The sequence below is a fragment of the Nomascus leucogenys genome, chromosome 2, assembly GCF_006542625.1.
Source record: "Nomascus leucogenys isolate Asia chromosome 2, Asia_NLE_v1, whole genome shotgun sequence".
Taxonomy (NCBI): Eukaryota; Metazoa; Chordata; class Mammalia; order Primates; family Hylobatidae; genus Nomascus; species Nomascus leucogenys.
Window position 1 is genome coordinate 69,661,354 of NC_044382.1, and position 19,062 is coordinate 69,680,415.

The 19,062-nt window shown below is 51.1% G+C and overlaps 1 protein-coding gene across 1 annotated transcript in view; it reads right to left on the reverse strand.

The window, feature by feature from the left end:
* Positions 1–16,131, reverse strand: part of NKD1 (NKD inhibitor of WNT signaling pathway 1) — an 87,147-nt gene extending 71,016 nt beyond the window's left edge. Inside the window, exons 1-3 of the mRNA XM_003263039.4 lie at positions 15,889–16,131; positions 15,718–15,750; positions 14,910–15,043 (exon numbers count right to left, since the gene is read on the reverse strand). Coding sequence (XP_003263087.1) covers positions 14,910–15,043; positions 15,718–15,750; positions 15,889–15,913 — 192 coding nt within the window. The 5' untranslated portion in view covers positions 15,914–16,131. The remainder of the gene's footprint in view (positions 1–14,909; positions 15,044–15,717; positions 15,751–15,888) is intronic.
* Positions 16,132–19,062: the final 2,931 nt, after the last annotated feature.

Consider the following 19,062-nt stretch of genomic DNA (forward strand, 5'->3'; position numbering starts at 1 on the left):
ACAGCTTCTGCTGTCTGTGAAGGGATAAGCATGCACAAACAGAGCATGACTAGAAGTATCTTGAGGAGCCCACTACAGCAGATACCTCCAAATGGGGAAGCTGGGAGGTGGAGGTGGGAGGAGGCTTCCTGTGTACTGCATACCTTTAGTACTATTTTGGATTTTCTTTTCTCTTTTTTTTTAACCATGCGTACGACTTAATTTACAGAAAGGAAAAAGGTGAGGACCCTTTCTGAAGGGCAGAGGCTCTCTTCAAAGGCACAGAACAGCCTGGCTCCATAAAAGAGGTGGGGACTTGGACAGAACAGAACAGAATCCCTGCTCCTCTGCAGCTGTGTGCCCTCTGGCCAAGCTGCATGGCCCCTCTGAGCCTCATCCACCTGGAAAATGTTCTTGAGGATCTGCCATGTGCCAATCAGTGCAAAAGGCCCAGGGATACAAGAGTGAGCCACAAAGAACCTGACCTGTGGACTTTACAGTCTGGCCTCAGTTTCCCCATAATAATAATTTTGATCCTGGCCACGTTTCTGTGAATATTAAATGCCTGACAAAGCCCTGTGAGGAAGGCTTTGCAAGCCATAAAGCCCTGGGTAAATCCTGGCTGGAAAACAGCCACCCACTCAATGCTGCTGCCTCCAACTCAGCAGGGAGTTTACCTTCCAATGCCCCAGACCCAGAGCCAAGAGGACTAGACCCCAGTAGCAGCTGCTGAGCAGAACCTCCAAGGTTAAGAAGGCTAGAAAGGCCCCGATTTGTGACATCACAAGAAGGTGCTCTGATCCAACCATCTAGAAGGAAGACCATGATCATTCCCCACCATGGCCATGGCTGCGGCCAGCCAGGGCTAACCAAGCCTGAACAAAGCTATGTTACAAGGAGCAGGCTCTGGACAGGCCCCAAAGAGGGTTAACCAGTGCTTCCTGTTGGGGAGAGCTTTCTTTCCACAACCACCTGCTGTGAATCACTCCTTTGCACTCCTTTGATGCCTCCCTGCCCACCGAGGATGGAGTTTAGCCTTACACACAGGTTCTTCTCCATGCATCCAGGGCTGTGCCCATTGAGGATGGAGTTTAGCCTGACACACAGGGTCTTCTCCATGCATCCAGGGCTGTGCCCATTGAGGATGGAGTTTAGCCTGACACACAGGGTCTTCTCCATGGGTCCAGGGCTGTGCCCACTGAGGATGGAGTTTAGCCTGACACACAGGATCTTCTCCATGAGTCCAGGGCTGTGCTGTCCAATGCGGTAGCCACTAGCCTCATGGGGCTATTTAAGTTCACATTTAAATTCACTCAAATAAAATATACCTTAAAAGGCAGTCTCTGAGTCCCAGCGGTCACATTCTAAGCCACAGGTTCCCAGAGGGGACAATGCAGACACAGAACATTTCCATCATCAGAAAGTTCTACTGGTCAGCACAGTCTAGAGGTTGCTTCCACAGCCCCTTCTTCTTCCCATTCTACAGGGGGGACCTAGCAGCCCTTTCAAGAGAGGTAGGTATCAATGACTGCCAGGGAAGCTCTAAATCCGCTTGCAAGTTTCAGCAGCCACAGTTATGGGGATGTGGCAAGAGGAGAGAGAACCATGGAGCGAGAGCTTGTCATGAGTGAGGGCCTGCGCTGGCTTCTCTGTAGGGTGGCTCATTAGGTCCCGCTATGCTACAAATGGGGAGTGCCCTCCTCCTCATCCCTCTCCACCTCCTGCACCATCCTGTCACCTTTCCTTCAGGGTCCAGTTGGCCCAGCTGTTGCCCAGTACAGAAAGGTTCTGACTCAGGCTTAGGAAACCCCAAGGACTCTACATTTTGAACAGCACCCAAGAGGTTCAGACGTAGGTGGTCCTCGGCCGCACCGAGTCCTCCCCAACCCCACACCCTCTGGCTGTTGTCTTCTCTCTCCACTCCTTCTGATAAAGCTTCTCCATACAGTTGCCTACACATGTTGTTTCCTCGTCTGTCATTCACTTTTAAAATACACCACCTTTTTGAAAAATACAAAAAGTAGCACATGCTCATTTTTTTAAGTCAAACAACCTAAAAATGTACAAAATGAAAAGCGAAATTCTCCACTCCTCAGGGAAATAGTCCTTGACAGTGTACTCTTCCAGATCTTTCTCTATGCACCTGCAGATACATAGTGACACAGGCCTGAATAGACTTTTTCACACTGTAAGAAACAGGACCACGGCCTATGAATGTTTTGCACTTGCTTTGCTCATTCAGCAGCATTTCAGGGTCTCTTTCCTGTCAGCAAGAGAGGCCCTTACTCGCTGGGCTTTGACCAGTTGCAGAGAGCTCAATGAGAAGTCCACACCACTGTTACCTTGTACCCTAGTGATGGATGTTTGAGTTGTCAAAAACTTTTCATTCTTCCAAATGCAGCCATGAATGTTCTTGTAAGTATGTGCTTCTACTCCCCTGCACATATCTCTTAGTCCCTTCGTGAGCCACCCAAGTCTCACCTCTGCTGTCACTTCACCAAGACAGTTCCTGCCAGACCCAACTGTGACCGCCAGGATCCTAAACCCAAGGGACACGTCTCAGTCCTTTTCTATAACTCCACTCTCTCTGCAAGAGACCACCTATTCTCTGGTAGACTGTGTGGATGGCCCCCAGTGAATCCCACTTCCCAGTATTTATGCTCCTGTGTAGTTCCTTCCCCTAAATCTGGGCTGGACCTGTGACTTGCTTTAATGAAGAGAATGTGTTGTTGCTAATTCCAGACCTAAACCTTACAAAGTCCTGGCAGTTTTTGTTTCTATACTCTTGGGAAAGACAGCCACCATGCAAATCTGATTACCCTGAGACTGCCATACTGTGAGGAAGCCCAAGCTACCCATGAGGTGAGGCCAACTAGAAGAGAACTGAAGCCCCAGACATGTCACTCATTTGGAGCTGCTGCAGTCAGACCCTTGCTGTTAGAGCCACCCTAACTGTGCCACATGGAGCCACAGACAAGTTGACCCTCCCAGGCTCAGTCCAAAGTGCATACTCTTAAGCAAGTCATAAAGTGATCACATCACTAATTTTTGGACTTTTTTTTTTTTTTACAGCAGTAGAAACAAAGCCTTCTCCTTTCCTTTAATGCATTTTTGAGAGGAGGAAGCAGAAGGCAGGAGAGGTCATAATAGATACCTCATAGCTAAGCTGGAGGCACCCCCAGGCTCAGGGTTCCCAGCATAGCATTGTGTCCAACCCCTGACAACTCAGCCATGTCTGTCTTTCTCTTGGGATGAAGCTGCTGCTGTTGGCTTCTCAGGGGAGAAGCCATGGGGCCCCTCCATGGGACTGCTCATCCTCTTCATTCCCTAAGCAAAGGGAGTGAGCCAGCAGCAAGCACCCACAGCATCCCTGGGAGCACTGACCCAGGCCCAAAAGTCAACAAACCAAATAGCTCGGAAAGCACAGAGAGGTCAGGAAAGTTGCCCTAGGTCACACTGCTAGTGAGAAGTAGAGCCAGGGCTCAAAACCAGGCATTCAGGCTCAGGGCCTGCACCAGTGACCCACACCAGCGTTTTTCTAATACTCTGATTATGACCTATAGTAAGAATTATATTTTACAATGTGCCTCTGCTGTAGATAGACAGATAGATAGATATAGATATATATGTATGGGTTTGGGTATAGGTGTGTGGGAAGTGTGTGTATACATTTTTTTTAACTAGAACAAAAAATTATACAAAACAATATTTACCCTTACTATATATAATGTTTTCTCATATTTTTATTCTATTTCATTTTGGTCACTAAATTGATGTCATGAACTATGAATGGGGCTGAGACACACAGTTGAAAAAACAAAAAAACTCACCTAAACTGATTTAAGATGGCTCTAAAATCACACAGAGTGATCTGAATTTGAATCTTGCTGAAGCAAGATTCCACTTCCAAGTCAAGTGACCTTGGGCAAGATGGTTGACTTCTTTAAAGCCTCAGTTTCCCTACGGGTAAGATGGGCATAATAATAACAGCGGCCTCATAACAGTGCTCTGAGAACCCAGCACTATGAACAGTGCTTGGCCCAGAGCCTGGCACACAGCAGACACACAGCAAGCAGCAGCTACGCTGTTACCACCTCGGGCTGCTGCTCCCAGACTCAGCACGGGGCTATGCACACAGTGGGCAGCTCACGGGCACACTGAGCCTGAAGCCACTGAGAAAGCAGGCACGTGCCCAGGACCAGCTGAGGCAGTGGGTGCCTTTGGACTTTCCAGGGCAGGGAGCAAGCAGAGAAAGTCCCCAGTGCCCGCTGAAAAGGCAACTTTGTTCCTGGATTATAGTAGTTCTCTTCAATCATCTTTTTGCCTTTGAAGGGGGAAAGAAGGGCAAAACAACAAAGTCAGGGTCAAAAACTGTCCTGGAACAAGGCTCCCTCTGGAAACCAGGCATGGAATGGGCATGACACCACACACCAGCACCCCCAAACCCACTCAGTGGAGCCACCGCAAGCCGAGGCCTCTGAGTGAGGGGCCCACCAGCCCACGCAGCCTTCTGAAGTTAGAAAAACATCCTCCGGCCTGAGCCTATTAGGGAGGCTGTGGCCTGAGGGAAGACAGCCCCATCCTGCTAACAGGGTCCTTTTATGCTCTGCCTCTCCCCTCCCCAGGGCCCCAGCTCTATGCTCAAGGCCAGAAGGCTTGGGCAGCCCAGCAGGCCAGCCAATCCACTCCAGGGTGACACTATTTCTTGTGACTGAGAGGTTCTCCTCCCTACCTCTTCCAACCTGACCAGAAAGCTAGAGTCCACAGACACCAGTAACACTTCATGGAAGACTTGCGGCAAGGAGACAAGGCCTCATGACGGGATGCAACATACAGTGGTACCACCCAGCCCAGCAGGCACTGCCCACTCCCTGCTGCTGCACCACATAGTTCTGCCCTAACACCTCAAAGACTGGAATGTGGTTCCAAGTCAGACACTGAGAAGGAGGCTGAAGACTTTCTCTGTGCACCAACCCTGCATGCCTCCTGCCCTTTGCACATCCCGTGCCTTCTGCCTGGAATACTTTGAATAAACCTTTCCCCACCTAGCTATTTCCTACTTATTCTTTGGGTCTTAACGACTTACGCATCGCTCCCTAATCCAAAGTAGAATCCTCCCTTATTCTCCTTCCCCATCCTTTTCCTTCACTGCACTTAGCACACTGGTACCACACTTAGCACACATCCAGGTGATCACTAGCAAACAACACTGGCAAGCTGTGAAAGAAGGGGTGACATCTCCTTTATTCTTTAACTTGCTGAAATGAACCCATTTCTACCCTTAAAACAACCCAACGAGGTAGGAACCATTACTCTACCCATTCCACAGATGTGAAAACTGAGAATCAGAGATAAGCCATCACTTGGCCCAAGGCCACTGAGCTGGGGAGAAGTGCAGCTGGGACTCAGACCCAGGAAGTCTGATTCTGCAAGTTCTAAGCACACCTCTGGCACCTTCTATGGGCACATGCTGGTCTTCAGCATAAAGTCTCCAAGCCCACATCTTTGTTTTGTTGTTTGTTTGTTTGTTTGTTTGAGACAGAGTTTCACTCTTGTCACCAAGGCTGGAGTGCAATGGCACGATCTTGGCTCACTGCAACCTCCATCTCCCGGGTTCAAGGAATTCTCCTGCCTCAGCCTCCCAAGTAGCTGGGATTACAGGCGCCCGCCACCATGCCCGGCTATTTTTTTTTCTTTTTCTTTTACTTTTTTTTTTTTTTTTTTGTATTTTTAGTAGAGACGGGGTTTTGTCATGTTGGCCAGGCTGGTCTCGAACTCCTGACCTCAGGTGATCCACCAACCTCGGCCTCCCATCCCAGCCCACATCTTTACTTACCCTTCCTGTGCCTCCCACATTGCTCTCTCACCAGACTGAAATATACTGTGCACAGCTTCCTGGCAATGAGCCTTTGCTTGGCCTGCACTCTGCCTTGGATGCAGCCTGCATCCAGCTCTCCCTGGCTAGGCTAGTGACTCTAACTTGCTGGGCCTGCATCCTCATCTATGCAATAGCGGAATAATACCTAAGGCAGTTGTGAGGATTCTACAAGAGAATGAATGGAAAGTATTAGGCACAATGTTTAGTGCATATGATACTCACTTGTGTGTCCTTTTATCGCTAACATACTGCTTCTCTACCACCACCACCATCAGAATCTTAAAGGTCTAAATCAGCAAACACAAGCCAGGGTACTACAGGCCAAATCCAGTCGTCTGAGTCACCCAAAGAAAGTGTTTTCTAAAAATTTTAATTGGTTAACGATAATTTTTTAAATTGGAAAAGTTTCACATAAAAATCCAGACAGCTGGATTTTCTTAATGATCAGCCCATGTGGCAACACCAGGGCCATATTCCCACATGGCAGTGATTGGCTGGGGTTGAGTGGCACTGCCTCCTTGCGGCAGGGTGTGTGTTCCCCAGGGGGCACCCTGGTTCCCACCCCTCTCAGATGTCTCCCACTGAGCCTGTGGCATTCATTGATATGACCTCTCTGGCCCCTGTAGGTCCTTAAGTTTCTAACCCCTGATATCTCAGTCTTACCATTCTTCAAATCCCTACTCACATGCCCACCTCCTTCAAAAAACCCTCCCCAACCTCCACAGCCCTGTGCTTCCCTTATGGTTTTATAACTTTAACAGTTAACTTGCACTGAGTACTTCATGCAAAGATCCAAAGTAAAATATTAGCCTATCAAATGCAGTCACGTTTAAAAGAATAATCTATCATGACAAAGAATTTCGGAGGGCCAAGAAGGTTGCACTAGGAAATCCAGCAATGTAAATCAAGCATACAAATCACACACCACATTAGCAAAGAATGATCCATTCCATCTGCATCCCAACAGCATGTGACAAAATTCAATAATTATTCCTGATTTTACAAAGCTCAGAAAGCCAGGAGTTGAAGGAAGCTTTCTTAAACAAAAAGTATCATACTTGGTAGTTATTAAACAGAGAATGAGATTCTAACCAATGCAATGAGATTCTAACCAATGCAATAAGAGAAGAAAAATCGATGAAAGGCCATGGGGAGAGCTTAGTTCCACTTTCACAGAGGCAGGAACTATGTCCTAGTCCTCACAATTTCCACAACACCCTAAGTACAGCACGTGGGATAGATAAAGCAGTCAAATATTTGTGGAATGAATAACACCCCGGATGAGTTCTGATCCCTGGTACGTGTTCTCAAAACATCCAGTACTTTTTGGAGGCACATATCACAACTTAAATTGCACAACTTGTTTATGAAAATATTTCTGTTTTCCTATGAGATGGTAAGTTCCATGAAATCAAGGCCTTCACTCTAGGTACCAAGCACAGGTGTCCCTGGCCTAAAGCAGGTACTCAATGCCCACTGCAAGAGACATGAGGGCCTACTGGAGGGTGCAGGGTGGGAGGAGGCTGAAGATCTAAAACTACCTGTTGGGTACTGTGCTTATTACCTGGGAGATGAAATAACCTGCACGTGAAACTCCCATGACACACAATTTACCTATATAACAAACCTGTACATGTACCCTGAACCTAAAATAAAAGTTAAAAAATATATATATAAGGCTGGGCACAATGGTTCATGCCTGCAATCCCAGCACTTTGAGAGGCCAAGGCAAGAGGATCATTTGAGGCCAGGAGTTTAAGACCAGCCTGGGCAACATAGTGAGTCCCTGTCTCTAAATTTAAAAAAAAAAAAAAAACCCTACTGCAGATGCATGAATGAATGCACTCAATAGATAGAGTGCTAAATTATTATGATTTTATTCTACTTCTCAGCTGGAGAATCTGAAGCCCAGGCAGGGAGCCTTTGGCTGAGGCCACACCAATGTGAAGCCCTCTCAGTACGCTGGCGTCCTCTGAAAGGCGTCAGCCACACACAAGGCCACACACACACGCCATAGCCCATGTGACTTAACAAGTAGGAAAGCGAAGCTCAGACCCATGCCTCAGAGCCCTCTAAACAAACACATCCAGGACCCACCCCGGTGGGCCAAGCCGCCACCGCTCTGAGGCTGGGGATGACTTCAGTGCGGAGACCTGAGGCTTTCCTCCCAGAGCCCCATGACTGGTGCCCACACGGCTAAACAGCTCCCTTCTGCCTTCCCAGGAAGCTATCAAAGAATTACTTATGTCTCTGGAAGTGCTTGTTTAGAGAAGGTTCTCCACCCCACCTGGGCTTGGCAGGAGCGCAGCATCACCAGGCTGCCCTTCGGAGCTGCTCAGGCTTGCCTCCAGCCCCTGGAGGAGCTCAGCCATCCTTCACGCGGAGAGTCGAAGCCATGAAGCAGCGGGAAGCTTCCCAGGATAAACGGAGCAGGGTGACATCAAAGTCCTCCTTCCAGATTAAACAACTGAGGCCTTCAACTCTCGCTGGCATTCCTTCCAGGATATTCTGGGCTCCTGCCTCAGTTCTCCCTCCGATGGAATGGCAGATATTTTGTTTGTGAGAGACTGAATTTTTTCCTTCCTCGGGGGTGGGAGTGGGGGGGGAAGGGACGTGGGGAGGGTGAGGAAGAGAAAGAACGTCTGTGAGAGACAAGAGCGGCAAAAAGAACACGTGTGAGTGGGCAAGAGAGAGGGAAGGCAGGGAGGCAGCCAGAAGTGCCTGGTTTGGAATCCAACAAGTGATGTGGAAAGTCCAAAAGCGTCTAAATCCAAGCATCTTGCGATTCACAGCCATGGGGTGAGGCTGCAGGACCCCCGAGCTAGGAGGATTACAGGGCACCTGGCTCACCAGTACCAGGGGGGCTGCACATCCTGTCTCGGACAGCCCTGCTCAGCCCACATGGGGGACCCTCTTTCCATAGGCACAGGTGCGCTGCAGCTCTGGACATGATTAGCTGTCTCTGGGGTTCGCTGGTCACTCCCTCTTGTTCCTTGGCCCCTGAAGAGCCTCCTTCTTGAGCAGCAATCCCATCCCACAGGTCCCCTGTAGCCCTGACAGCTGAGCTTCCAGCCCTGCAGCTGACCTCCTCCCCCAACACAACAGCAGGGCCACCAACCCCAGTAGGCCAGGTTGCGCCCCCAAGGACCTGTCCATGACATAGGGGCAGCACGCTGACTGCCCGCCCTGCTCCACCCGACGTTACCTGTCCAGAGGGACAGACAGGTAACTCAGATGTGCCAAGAGCCACCAACGCGCGAGGCTTTCCACAGACAGTGCCAGGAACGACTTCCAGTTCCCACAGGCTGCAGAGCCACTTGGAGGCCACGTTCCCTTCTTGATTACCTGCTTGATTCCACACAGAAGCCTCCCGGCAACCCCCCACACCATCTTAAAGGACAGCTTGAGCCTGGGGCCTCGGTCAGTTCTTCCCCCCACCTCCAACTCCTTCCTCCTCTTTCCTCAGCCTCAGCGGCCCATCCTGCCCCCTCCCTCCCAGAGTGCCTCTGTGTGGTCCTAGGAGTGGGCCTGGGTGCTCACTGCTGCTTTGCCTCCTTCATCAGACTGGATGCCACAGGAGGGCAGGAACCACCTCTCTCTTACTCTCCACTGTATCTCCAGAGCCTGGCCCAGTTAGGGACTTATTAATTCATAATTAATAACAAGGCCAAGTGTGGTGGCTCACATGTGTAATCCTAGCACTGTGGGAGGCTGATGTGGGAGGATGGTTTGAGGCCAGGAGTTCAATCCAGCCTGGGCAACAAAGCAAGACCCGATCTCTACAAAAAATAAAAATAAATTAGCTGGACACAGTGGCGTGCACCTGTAGTCCCAGCTACTCAGGAGGCTGAGGCAGGAGGATCACTGTGAGGCCACAGTGAGCTATGATGCCACTGCACCCCAGCCTGGGTGGCAGATTGAAACTATGTCTCTAAAAAATAATAATAATAAACAAAGAATTATTGATAATAACTTATATTAATTCATTAAGCTGAGTGCCTAAAAGAAAAGGCCTGGTTCCACCCTTCCACTCCAGACAGGAGGACCTGGGAAAAGACGGAATTTGGAAGCAGGAATTAAAGGAAAGAAGCTGACCAGGGAAGAGGAGCTGGGGAAAAAGGAGACAGGGAGGGTGACCTAATCTATCTTCATTTCTTTCTTCATTTTTTTGCTGCTGACAGTTCAGCCTTGATGTTTCATGCCCTCGCAGGGACAGTTTGATCCCAGAGTGTACCTGAGCTTCCTGGTACAAACAACAACACTGTCTATCGATCCATCCATCCCCACCTTCCAACATCCCCACTGCGCGAGCAGAGGAAACGTCCCCTGAGTTCTAGGACCTTGCAGGACCCACAGCAGGTGCCTCCTGGACTTGATTTCCCCCAGGTTTCCTATAAAAATGTGAATGAAGAGGGTGCTCTTGGGCTCTAGAGAACAGAAGGCATGTACAGTCTGGCTCAGGGGCATCTAGCCTCCTTCCCCAAGAAGAAAAGTCTCAAAGTGAGGACAAGACACTCCTCGAAGCCTCTACCGGAGACCACATCACAAAGACCCATTAAAGCGCTAAGAAGATGACACCCATGGCCGTCACCCACCCATCCTGAGGTACCTATGGAAAACCAGAAGGTCCCCCCACTCCCTGGCACTCTGCCCAGCCCAAGCTCTCCCAGCCTCTGCTTCCCATCCCCCAGGAGGAAAGACAGTGCCCAGGCTGGGCCAGGCAGCTGGCCCTGGTACCTGTGAGCAGAGGGGACCCTCCCTGGAGAACTCGAAAATGCCAGTGAACAAGACACAAACACCTCCACCCTGAGTCCTTCTCCAGCCTTAAAGCAAATTATCTTTTAATCCTGAAACACCAAATATTTAATTTATGCTCTACCTCAAATGTCAAGCCCACCTCCCAGCACATAGCTTTGAAACCACGTAAAGAAGCCTAACACTTTCCATATGGCAAAGACATGGGGCCTTTTAATTGTGCCAACTGGTATCATTCAAGGGTAATTCCCTTGGAATCTGGCACTCGGGCAACAGCTGGGCCAGCCTCCAATCTCATCACCCAACCCCACACGTCCCCATGGGCTCCAAGTGAGCCTGCACCCTCCTCATCTTCTCCAAATATCAAAATGCACTAGGTGCCCCCAGTCAAATTACCAAACTGCCTGGCAGCCGCCTTTGATCCAGAGGCGGGCTTGCCTGCACCACGGCTCTCAGCCTATTTTTTCAGGCAGCTCTGCTGTAAAAGAACAAAAGGGCCAACCAGGGCCGTGGGGAGGAGATTGTTTTACATCTGGTTGTACATATTCACAATCGGCCTGTGAGCGTATACTGAGGCACACAGGTCTTCACCAAGTGTTTCCCACCTGATACCTGAGTCCATTGCACTATTTGATCAATCTATTAAGCTTTTTCACTTGTCCATTCTATTTTCCACACCCAGTGTTTCCAATTGGTTTTCTTCTCTAACTGCCTGTTGCTGCTTCATGTTTCCAGCATCCTCCGTTTCTCTGAGTTTATGATGCTTATTTTGCTTTCTAATTCTGTTTAACACAGTGTTCTTTGGCGTGTGTGCTGATCAGTTTATTGCTCCTCTTCCACAGTACTCGTGTGCCTCCCATTTCTCATTCCTTTTCTCCTATGAATCCATATTCCCTTGGACTTGCTCATGTCCCCATGGAAAGGGCAAAAGCCCAACCCTTGGCCTGCATCCCTCCAAGTGAGCCTGCCATGAGAGTAGGGGAGGCAGAGAGCCTCTGGCGCTCTTACCCCAGCCCTATCACTCCCTGTTTGTAGGCCCCCATCTCCAACCCTACAAATGTCTTCAGTGAATCTCCCAGTAGGTTCCCTTCCTTCCCAGGTTCAACAGTTATAATCCCATCACAACCCGCCAGGGATGAAAATATTACTACACCCATTTTGCAGATGAGCTAATTAAGGTATACAACGGTAAAATGGTTTGCACAGGTGACAAATAACTAGGACAGAGCCTGACCTCATTTATTTCTGTATTTAAGAGGGCAGGCTTAGTTTAACGCCAGTATGGTCACCCTTTCATATCTCAGGACCTTGCATGCAACTTGGACTCATCTGGGACATTTCCCAAGCCCCTCAGACACCATCAGAAAGGAAGAGGGCAAACAGGCGCCACTCCTGCTTCTGCCTGCCCCATGACTGGCTCATCTCGAAACACCCCCTCTCTGGGAGTTTTGTATGTAGCACCCTCCAGGCGGATGCCCTGGCACAGGGCTTCTCTACAAATGGCTTCTCCTAGAAAGTGCTCCAGAAAGGGAAAAACACACAGTCCACACCAGCGGGCTGTCAACACTACAAGGTTATGGGGAGGATTAAGACAATGTAAGCAAAGTGCTTGATACATATAGGCACTTAATAAATACTAGTTATCATTGCAATAACAATAATACTAGTTGGATGAGCCACTGTGTCTCCAGCCACTTAGTTGACAGGCCACGTAAAGGACTAGAGGCAGACTAGCCCCAAAACAGGCCTGAGATTGGTGGGAGGACCTCTGCCAGCCCTTGGAAACCAGCAGACTTTGGAGCCCACGCCCTCCTACATCCTGATGATATCATGGAAGAACCTACCAGCTATCCCTTCGGCACCAGAGGGAATCAGGGAAATGAACTAGCCTGAGGGTTGCCCACTGCTGTCCTGTTCAATATCTCAGTGCTTCCCAAACTTTGGGCATTCCGTTCCCACATTCACAATTTTGACCACTTGTACTTAATATTTTTCTCTGAATTCACTTCACATTAGACTCTTTTTTAACTTAGCTTCATCCTAAGCAATAATATCTGCAAAATCATGGGTTTGATGTCCTAGCTATTTTTTTTCTGGTAAAAAAAAAAAATAGATAATTATTAAGATTTAAAATGTTCCCCCAGGTACCACCTGAAATCACCTGGAGGATGCCTGGAGTGCTGTTCCACATCCTGGGCTCCCCGTGAAGTTCTGACTCCTTATCCCTACCTCTGCAGACACACTGGCTGGGCCATCTGGGGCCAAGGTTGGTGAAAACCCAGGCGTCTGGGTCCCCAGCAGCAAGAACAACCCCCAAGGAGACAGAGGCCAGCCCCCTGCTTAACATCTTTGATGGCTGGGGCCCACCCTCCAACCACCTGACACATGTCACGCCAACGGCTCTGCGCCTCACATCTTCAAAAGTACTTTGAACAAACATTAATGACCTCTCAGCGTTTCTCTGAGAGAGGGGGCGAGGGAGGGAGGGGGACAGGCACCATCCCATGCTGTCCTCTGCTGAGGGAAGAAACCAGGCAACAGAATTCCGTGACTTCACCAAAGCCACAGACTTAAGCTGGGGCCCCCTCCCCACCCTCCCTCACTTCCCCCAATGGCAACTTTTACTGGCCTGCATTCCTCTCGCTGGGAACACTACTATTTAATTAAAAACGACAGACTTTTGTTTTCCTCTCCCTCTTTCCTCCTCCCTCCCATCCTCCCAGACTGGATGCCAAGGAGACCCACCAAAAACATGCGGGTAACATTTGTTATGGCTTTGAAGATAAAAGTCAATTGAAGTAAGCCCTCGCTGTATTTCAAGTTTTCCCTCTAGCATGGAGCAAGCTGCCTGGCAGTTTAGAAAAAAAAAAAAGAAAAGAAAAAAAGAAAAAGAAAAAGGAGGGACTGCAAATAAATGTCATTCTGCAGGAATACTTTGTAAAAATAAACAGGCTGAGAAAACCCAAAACTTGATTAATGGAAATCCACTCAGTTGGCCTCTGTCTGGAGCTGCAAATGCATTTGTTCATACAGCTAAATTAGACCATTTTCGTTGGCCTTTAAATAAATAAGTAGATCAAAAACTAGAAAGGGCAGGGGAAGAAGGGGAGGTTTGTAGTTCTGTTTTTAAAGGGCCCCAACTGCAGTGCCCCCCGCCCACCAAGATTTGACCTTTACTAGGGGACAGCAGCTCCAAGTCCGACCTGGCCAACGGAAGACAGAGAAGCCCCCAGCTAAGCAGTGGCGGTGGAGCAGGACAGGGGAGCTTCTCCCAGGCCCAGAGGTTATTTAATCCACACACAGGAACTGACTTTATCCACAGGTCCACCTCCTGACACCAGCACTGCAAGCGAGCTGCCAGGTCCCACCACCCAAATACACACACATCTGAAGTCTCCACTGGCCTCTCCCCAGCCCATGGATAAGACCAAAGAACTAACCAGACCTGAGACTCAGTCTATTCCCCCTCTAAGTTAAAAAAAAAAAAAAAAAAAAAAAATTAAATGTCACATCAAAAAGTTGATTCATCCTTTGATCCTAGGCTTGCGCGAGTTCCACGCAGACCGCCTGAAAGCCCCGTGCAGAGTTCCGGAGCTCACAGGACATCTGTGAACGCCAAGTCCCAGGCCAGGAGCTGGGGCTGGACTCACTCATTCCCATCACACTTAGTGCTCCTCCAGGAACTCCAGCCTCGGGGACACACGGGGTGAAGGCACAAGGCTGTGCCCAGGCTACAGTGGAATGAGGCCCTCTATCTCATATGCCAAGTAAGGGGTCTTCCAGGTCTCAGTCCCCCTAGATCTGCCACCCAGAGGGCCGCCTGCTCTACTGGGGTTCCTGTACAGGTGGCACTGATGAATGCCACAGACAATCAGAACATATTCAGATCTTGGGGCCAGCACAGCTCTGCCCTCCACCCAGACACCTCTAATACCCCCTTCTCTCTAGCTCCTCCTCCACCTCCACCTTTGAATGCTGGTGGCAGAAACAAGGTAGAAGTCAGAGCAGGCTCCCAAATCCCTCTGGTACAGACACGATTCCCCATCAACTGGACCTTCACCACCTCCCCACCTAGGACGTTTCCCCCAGGCAGCCCTCTGCCTCCAGCTGGGCACTTCGAGGTTCTCCAAGGCATGCGGGCAGAGGGTTGCGTTGGTGGGGCAGGGGGCAGCTGAGAAGAGATTTTTAGACCCAGGAGCTGTGCAGGAAAGTGCTCAAAGTTGGGGTGCATGGGTTTGGGGACCCATCTCTGAGGCTGAAAGGAGGCCAGGAGGTGGGGCAGGGTGGGGAATCATACCCGGGTGCTTCGGCCTATGGTGCCCGCCAACCGCAGCTGTCGGGGTCCCGAGACACCGCCCGGGCAGCGCTGTCTCCCGATCCACTCCTCGATGCCCTTCCGAGCCCAGGCAGCGCTCACGGCGAAGCTGTCACCTGGGGCGGGGACGACATGAAGCCCCTGAGTCTGGCTCCAGGTGCCAAAAGTTAACCCCGCGGAGGGAAGAAGGAGGCGCGGTGGGAGGCGAAGGGCCACGGCACGGGGGCCAGGAGGGGGTTCGCGGGCTGGGGCAGGAGCCAAGAGAGGGACGCGGGTAAGTAAAGGGGGGTTCAGCGAAGCCCTAGGAGCGAGGAGCCAGAAGGGAGCAAGAGGGGTGAGCAGTACCCCAGGAGGACGGGTTTGGAGATCAGACCAGGGAGTGCTGGCGGCCAGGACTGCGGAGGAGAGGGCTGGGGGTCAGGAGAGGGGCCGCAGTAGGTGCAGGAGCCAGGATATCGAGAGAAGGCGCCGGGGGGCAGGAAGAGGGGGCAGGGTCTTGCGGGGAGGCGCTTGGGGGTCTGAAGAGAGGGTGCTGTGAGAGCCGAGGGCAGGGACGCGGGAGGGGGAGGGGTTGAGGGTCAGCGGTGGGAGCGCAGGACCGCGGGGAGCGGGCAGGAGGGACAGAAGAGGAGGCGCGAAGGCTGCTCTGTGAGCGGGCTTAGGGGGCCGGTGGCCGGAACTGGGGCTTGGGGGTGGCCCTGGTCATAAGACCTGGCGGGCTGGGCCGTTCTGCCGCGGCCGCGGTGTCCCCCGCGTCCATCCCCGAGGTCTGCGCCCCGCGCGCCCCTACCTTCCGGGCTCTCCCTGCGCTTGCACACGGCGGCTGCAGGCACGTCGCGAGGCGGCGGCGGCGGCGGCGGCAGCGGCGGCGGGAGAAGGAAAGAAAGGAAGGGAGAGAGTTAGCGACCGCGGCGGCGAGGGCGGCGGGGCCCGGGGCGAGCGCGCGGGCGGGGGCACTGACCCGGCTTGGAGTGAAGTTTCCCCATGCTGGGGCTGCGGCGGCCGGGAGCGTCCCTAAGCCATGCGCCCGGCCCGCAGGCCTGGCGCCTCCCCTGGCTCTCCTCCTCCCGGAGCAGCCCCCGAGCCGAGCGGAGCCCGAGGCGGCGCCGGGACGCGCTCCTGCCGCCGTCGCCGCGGCCCGACTGACGCCCGGGAGCGCCGAGCCCCCAGCCCGCAGCCGCGGCCCGCGCCTCCCAGCACGCCCATTGGCCGGTGCGGCGCATCAAAGGCGAGGCTGGTTGCGGAGGGGGCGGGGCCGGAGGCGGGGAATGGGCGGGGAAGGGGGCGGGGCGCTGACGGGAGGGGCCGGACACAGGCCGTGCTCCCCGCCGCGGTCTGGGGCCGGGGGCCGGGCGCCGGGGCTGAGCACCCCGCGGGGCGGCTTGTCCAGGAGGCGTATTGGGACAGAACACCCCGGCCATCGCTAACTGTACTGTCACTTCCCTCCGCTCCAGATTCCCTCTAAACGGGCAGGGCGGGACTCGGCGGCTCCAATTTACAGGTGGGGAAACTGAGGACGGGAGCGGAGACCTTAGCTGCTCAGGTCCACGCTTCAGCAGCGCTGCCTTTTCCCAGTCTTCCCACGACCTACCTTCTGCAGAAAGTGTTCAGTATACCCGCCCCGTGCCCCACCCCCCACCACCGCACTCCTCTAGTTTCTTATTTGGGGAGTCCAGGAGGAGCCCCCAGCGCACCCCGGGCCAGTGTGGGCCCAGCCCTCTCCAGGCAGCGACAAATGTCCAAAGCGCCCCGTTATCAGCCAATCTCTCGGATCTCCTCGTCCGGGGGCCCGTGGGTGCCCGCCCGGGTCGGGGCGCGCTGCCAAACTGCGCGGCCCGGAAGGGGGTAACCGCTGGGTCTTTGATCTTCCTTGGTTTCCGCTCCCCGCTGCAGTTCGCCAGACCCAAGGGTTTGTTTGTTTTGTCTGGGGAGGTCTCTGCGGGGAGGTCGCGCGGGGTGGGGGGGAGGGTGGCGGTCGACATCAAGGGATTCCACCCCACCTTTGTGGCTCTCAGAACGCCTGCCCCCTTCTGGGGACACTGTGGGTCCATGTTACGCTCGTCCTGGTACCAGGCAGCTCGGGCGTGGGAAAAGAAAACTCGGAGCTCAGAGTGAGACCAGCCCCGACCTTTGGAGTGAATTCCCTGTGCTCAGTTTTGTGATCTGTATAATGGAGGCTCCATTCTGCCCTTTTTGCCGACTCTCTAGAGCAGCACTGCCCAATAGAAATATAATGTGGGCCACATTTGTAATTTTAAATTTTCTCGTTGCCGCATCTTTTAGAAGTAAAAAGAAATAGATGAAATATTAATAATATACTTCGCTTAACTCAATACAGTCAGCCATCCCTATTCACAGGTTCCACATCTGTGGCGTCAACCATCTGTGGACTGAAAATATGCAAAAAGAATAATACAACAAAAATAAAGAATAAAAAACTTTTTAATGCAGTATAACAACTATTTACATAACATTTACATTGTATTAGGAATTACAAGGAATCTGGAGATGATTTAAAGTATTCAGAAGGATGTGTGTAGGTTATATGCAAATACTACAGGACATTTTATATAAGGGACTTGACATCTGGGGATTTGGGTATCCTCTAGGATCCTGGAACCAGTCCCCAAAGATACCAAGGGAACACCGTATATCCAAAATAGTATAATTTGAAGATATAATGAGATATTTTACCTTCTTTGTATTGTGCTAAGTCTTTAAAATTCAGTGTATATTTTACACTTAAAACACATCTCAAAGACTAGCCATATTGCAAGTGATCATTTGCACTTGGCTAGTGGCTACTGCATTGGGCAGCATCGCTCCGGAAGATCTACATGTCTCAAAAGGACATTAGGAATTCACAGCCCCCCAGAGTCATAAATCTCTTCATCCAAGGGTCTTACTTTCATCTTCCAAGCTTCCTTTTTTACACACCCTTTTTGGTGGAAACGAAGGCTAATGTTATAAGCAGCTACATTAAAACCCTGTTGGCTGGGTGGTTTCATTTGAAGAGTGCTGAAACCACAAAAATATATTACTGTTGTCATTTTTATGTTACAATTCTTCATTCACTACTTCTGATGTGCCAGTCCTCGTCCTCCATCATGTGTAGCCCTCACGACCACTCTCTGATGCAGACTCATACTTGTTCTAGAAAGGAGGGAACCTATTCAACTCAGAGAGGTGAACTCACTTGCCCGAGGTCACACAGTTCATCCATGACCCAATTAGGAACTGAACTCCAATTTGTTGATTTCATTGCCCAGGCTTGTTTTCACTGCATCAGGTTGTCCCAACACAGTGCAAAACTAATGTCCCACCAATAGAAAGAGAGTCTCCCATCTGGAAACAAATATGAAGGGCCAGCTATGTGACAACCATTGTTTTAGGCACTTAAGATACATCAGTGAACAAAATAGACAACTGCCACTCTCATCGAACTCCCACTCACCTAGGGGGAAGATAGACAAGAAACAATAAACTCAATGAATGAGTAAACAGTGTGGTAAGTTACACCAGGGGTAACAGGCCATTTTTCTTTCTTTCCATCCCATAAGGACCTGGCAGCAAATAGTTTTGCCCTCTGGGGGATACTTGGTAATGCCTGGAGGCATCTAGTGGGTAGAGGCCAGGGTTGCTGCTACACATCCCACAATGCATAAGGCAGCCCCCCCACCCCACCAGAACAAATGATCCAGCATCAAATGTGGGTAATGCTGAAGTAAGAACCCCTGAGCTGTAGGAACATGAAAAAGTGGGGCAGAACTGCAGGGGTCAGGTGTAGGAGGGAGGCAGGGGTTTGAGCATCTGTGTTGGAGTGGGCACCCTCTTTCAGACCCCTCAAAAGGCAATGGAATTCGTCTGGAGTTCCTGTTTGCCTTTCTCACCCCTCCCTACTGGTACCAGGGTGCCTTTAAATCAAAGCAAAACTTGGAGCATCCTTTCTCACAGTGCTTAGAAAGTTGGTTACTTTCTTAAACCGGTCCTGGCTTTCTTCTTCCATGAGAAAAAAGTAACCCCTCTTCCCCTTGGGAATTCTTTTTACAGTTCAAAAAGAGATAAAAGCAAGAACTAAAACTGCAGTTAGCAGTTTGAGTCTTGCGGGGAGTAAATCCCAAATGTCCAGCCCAGA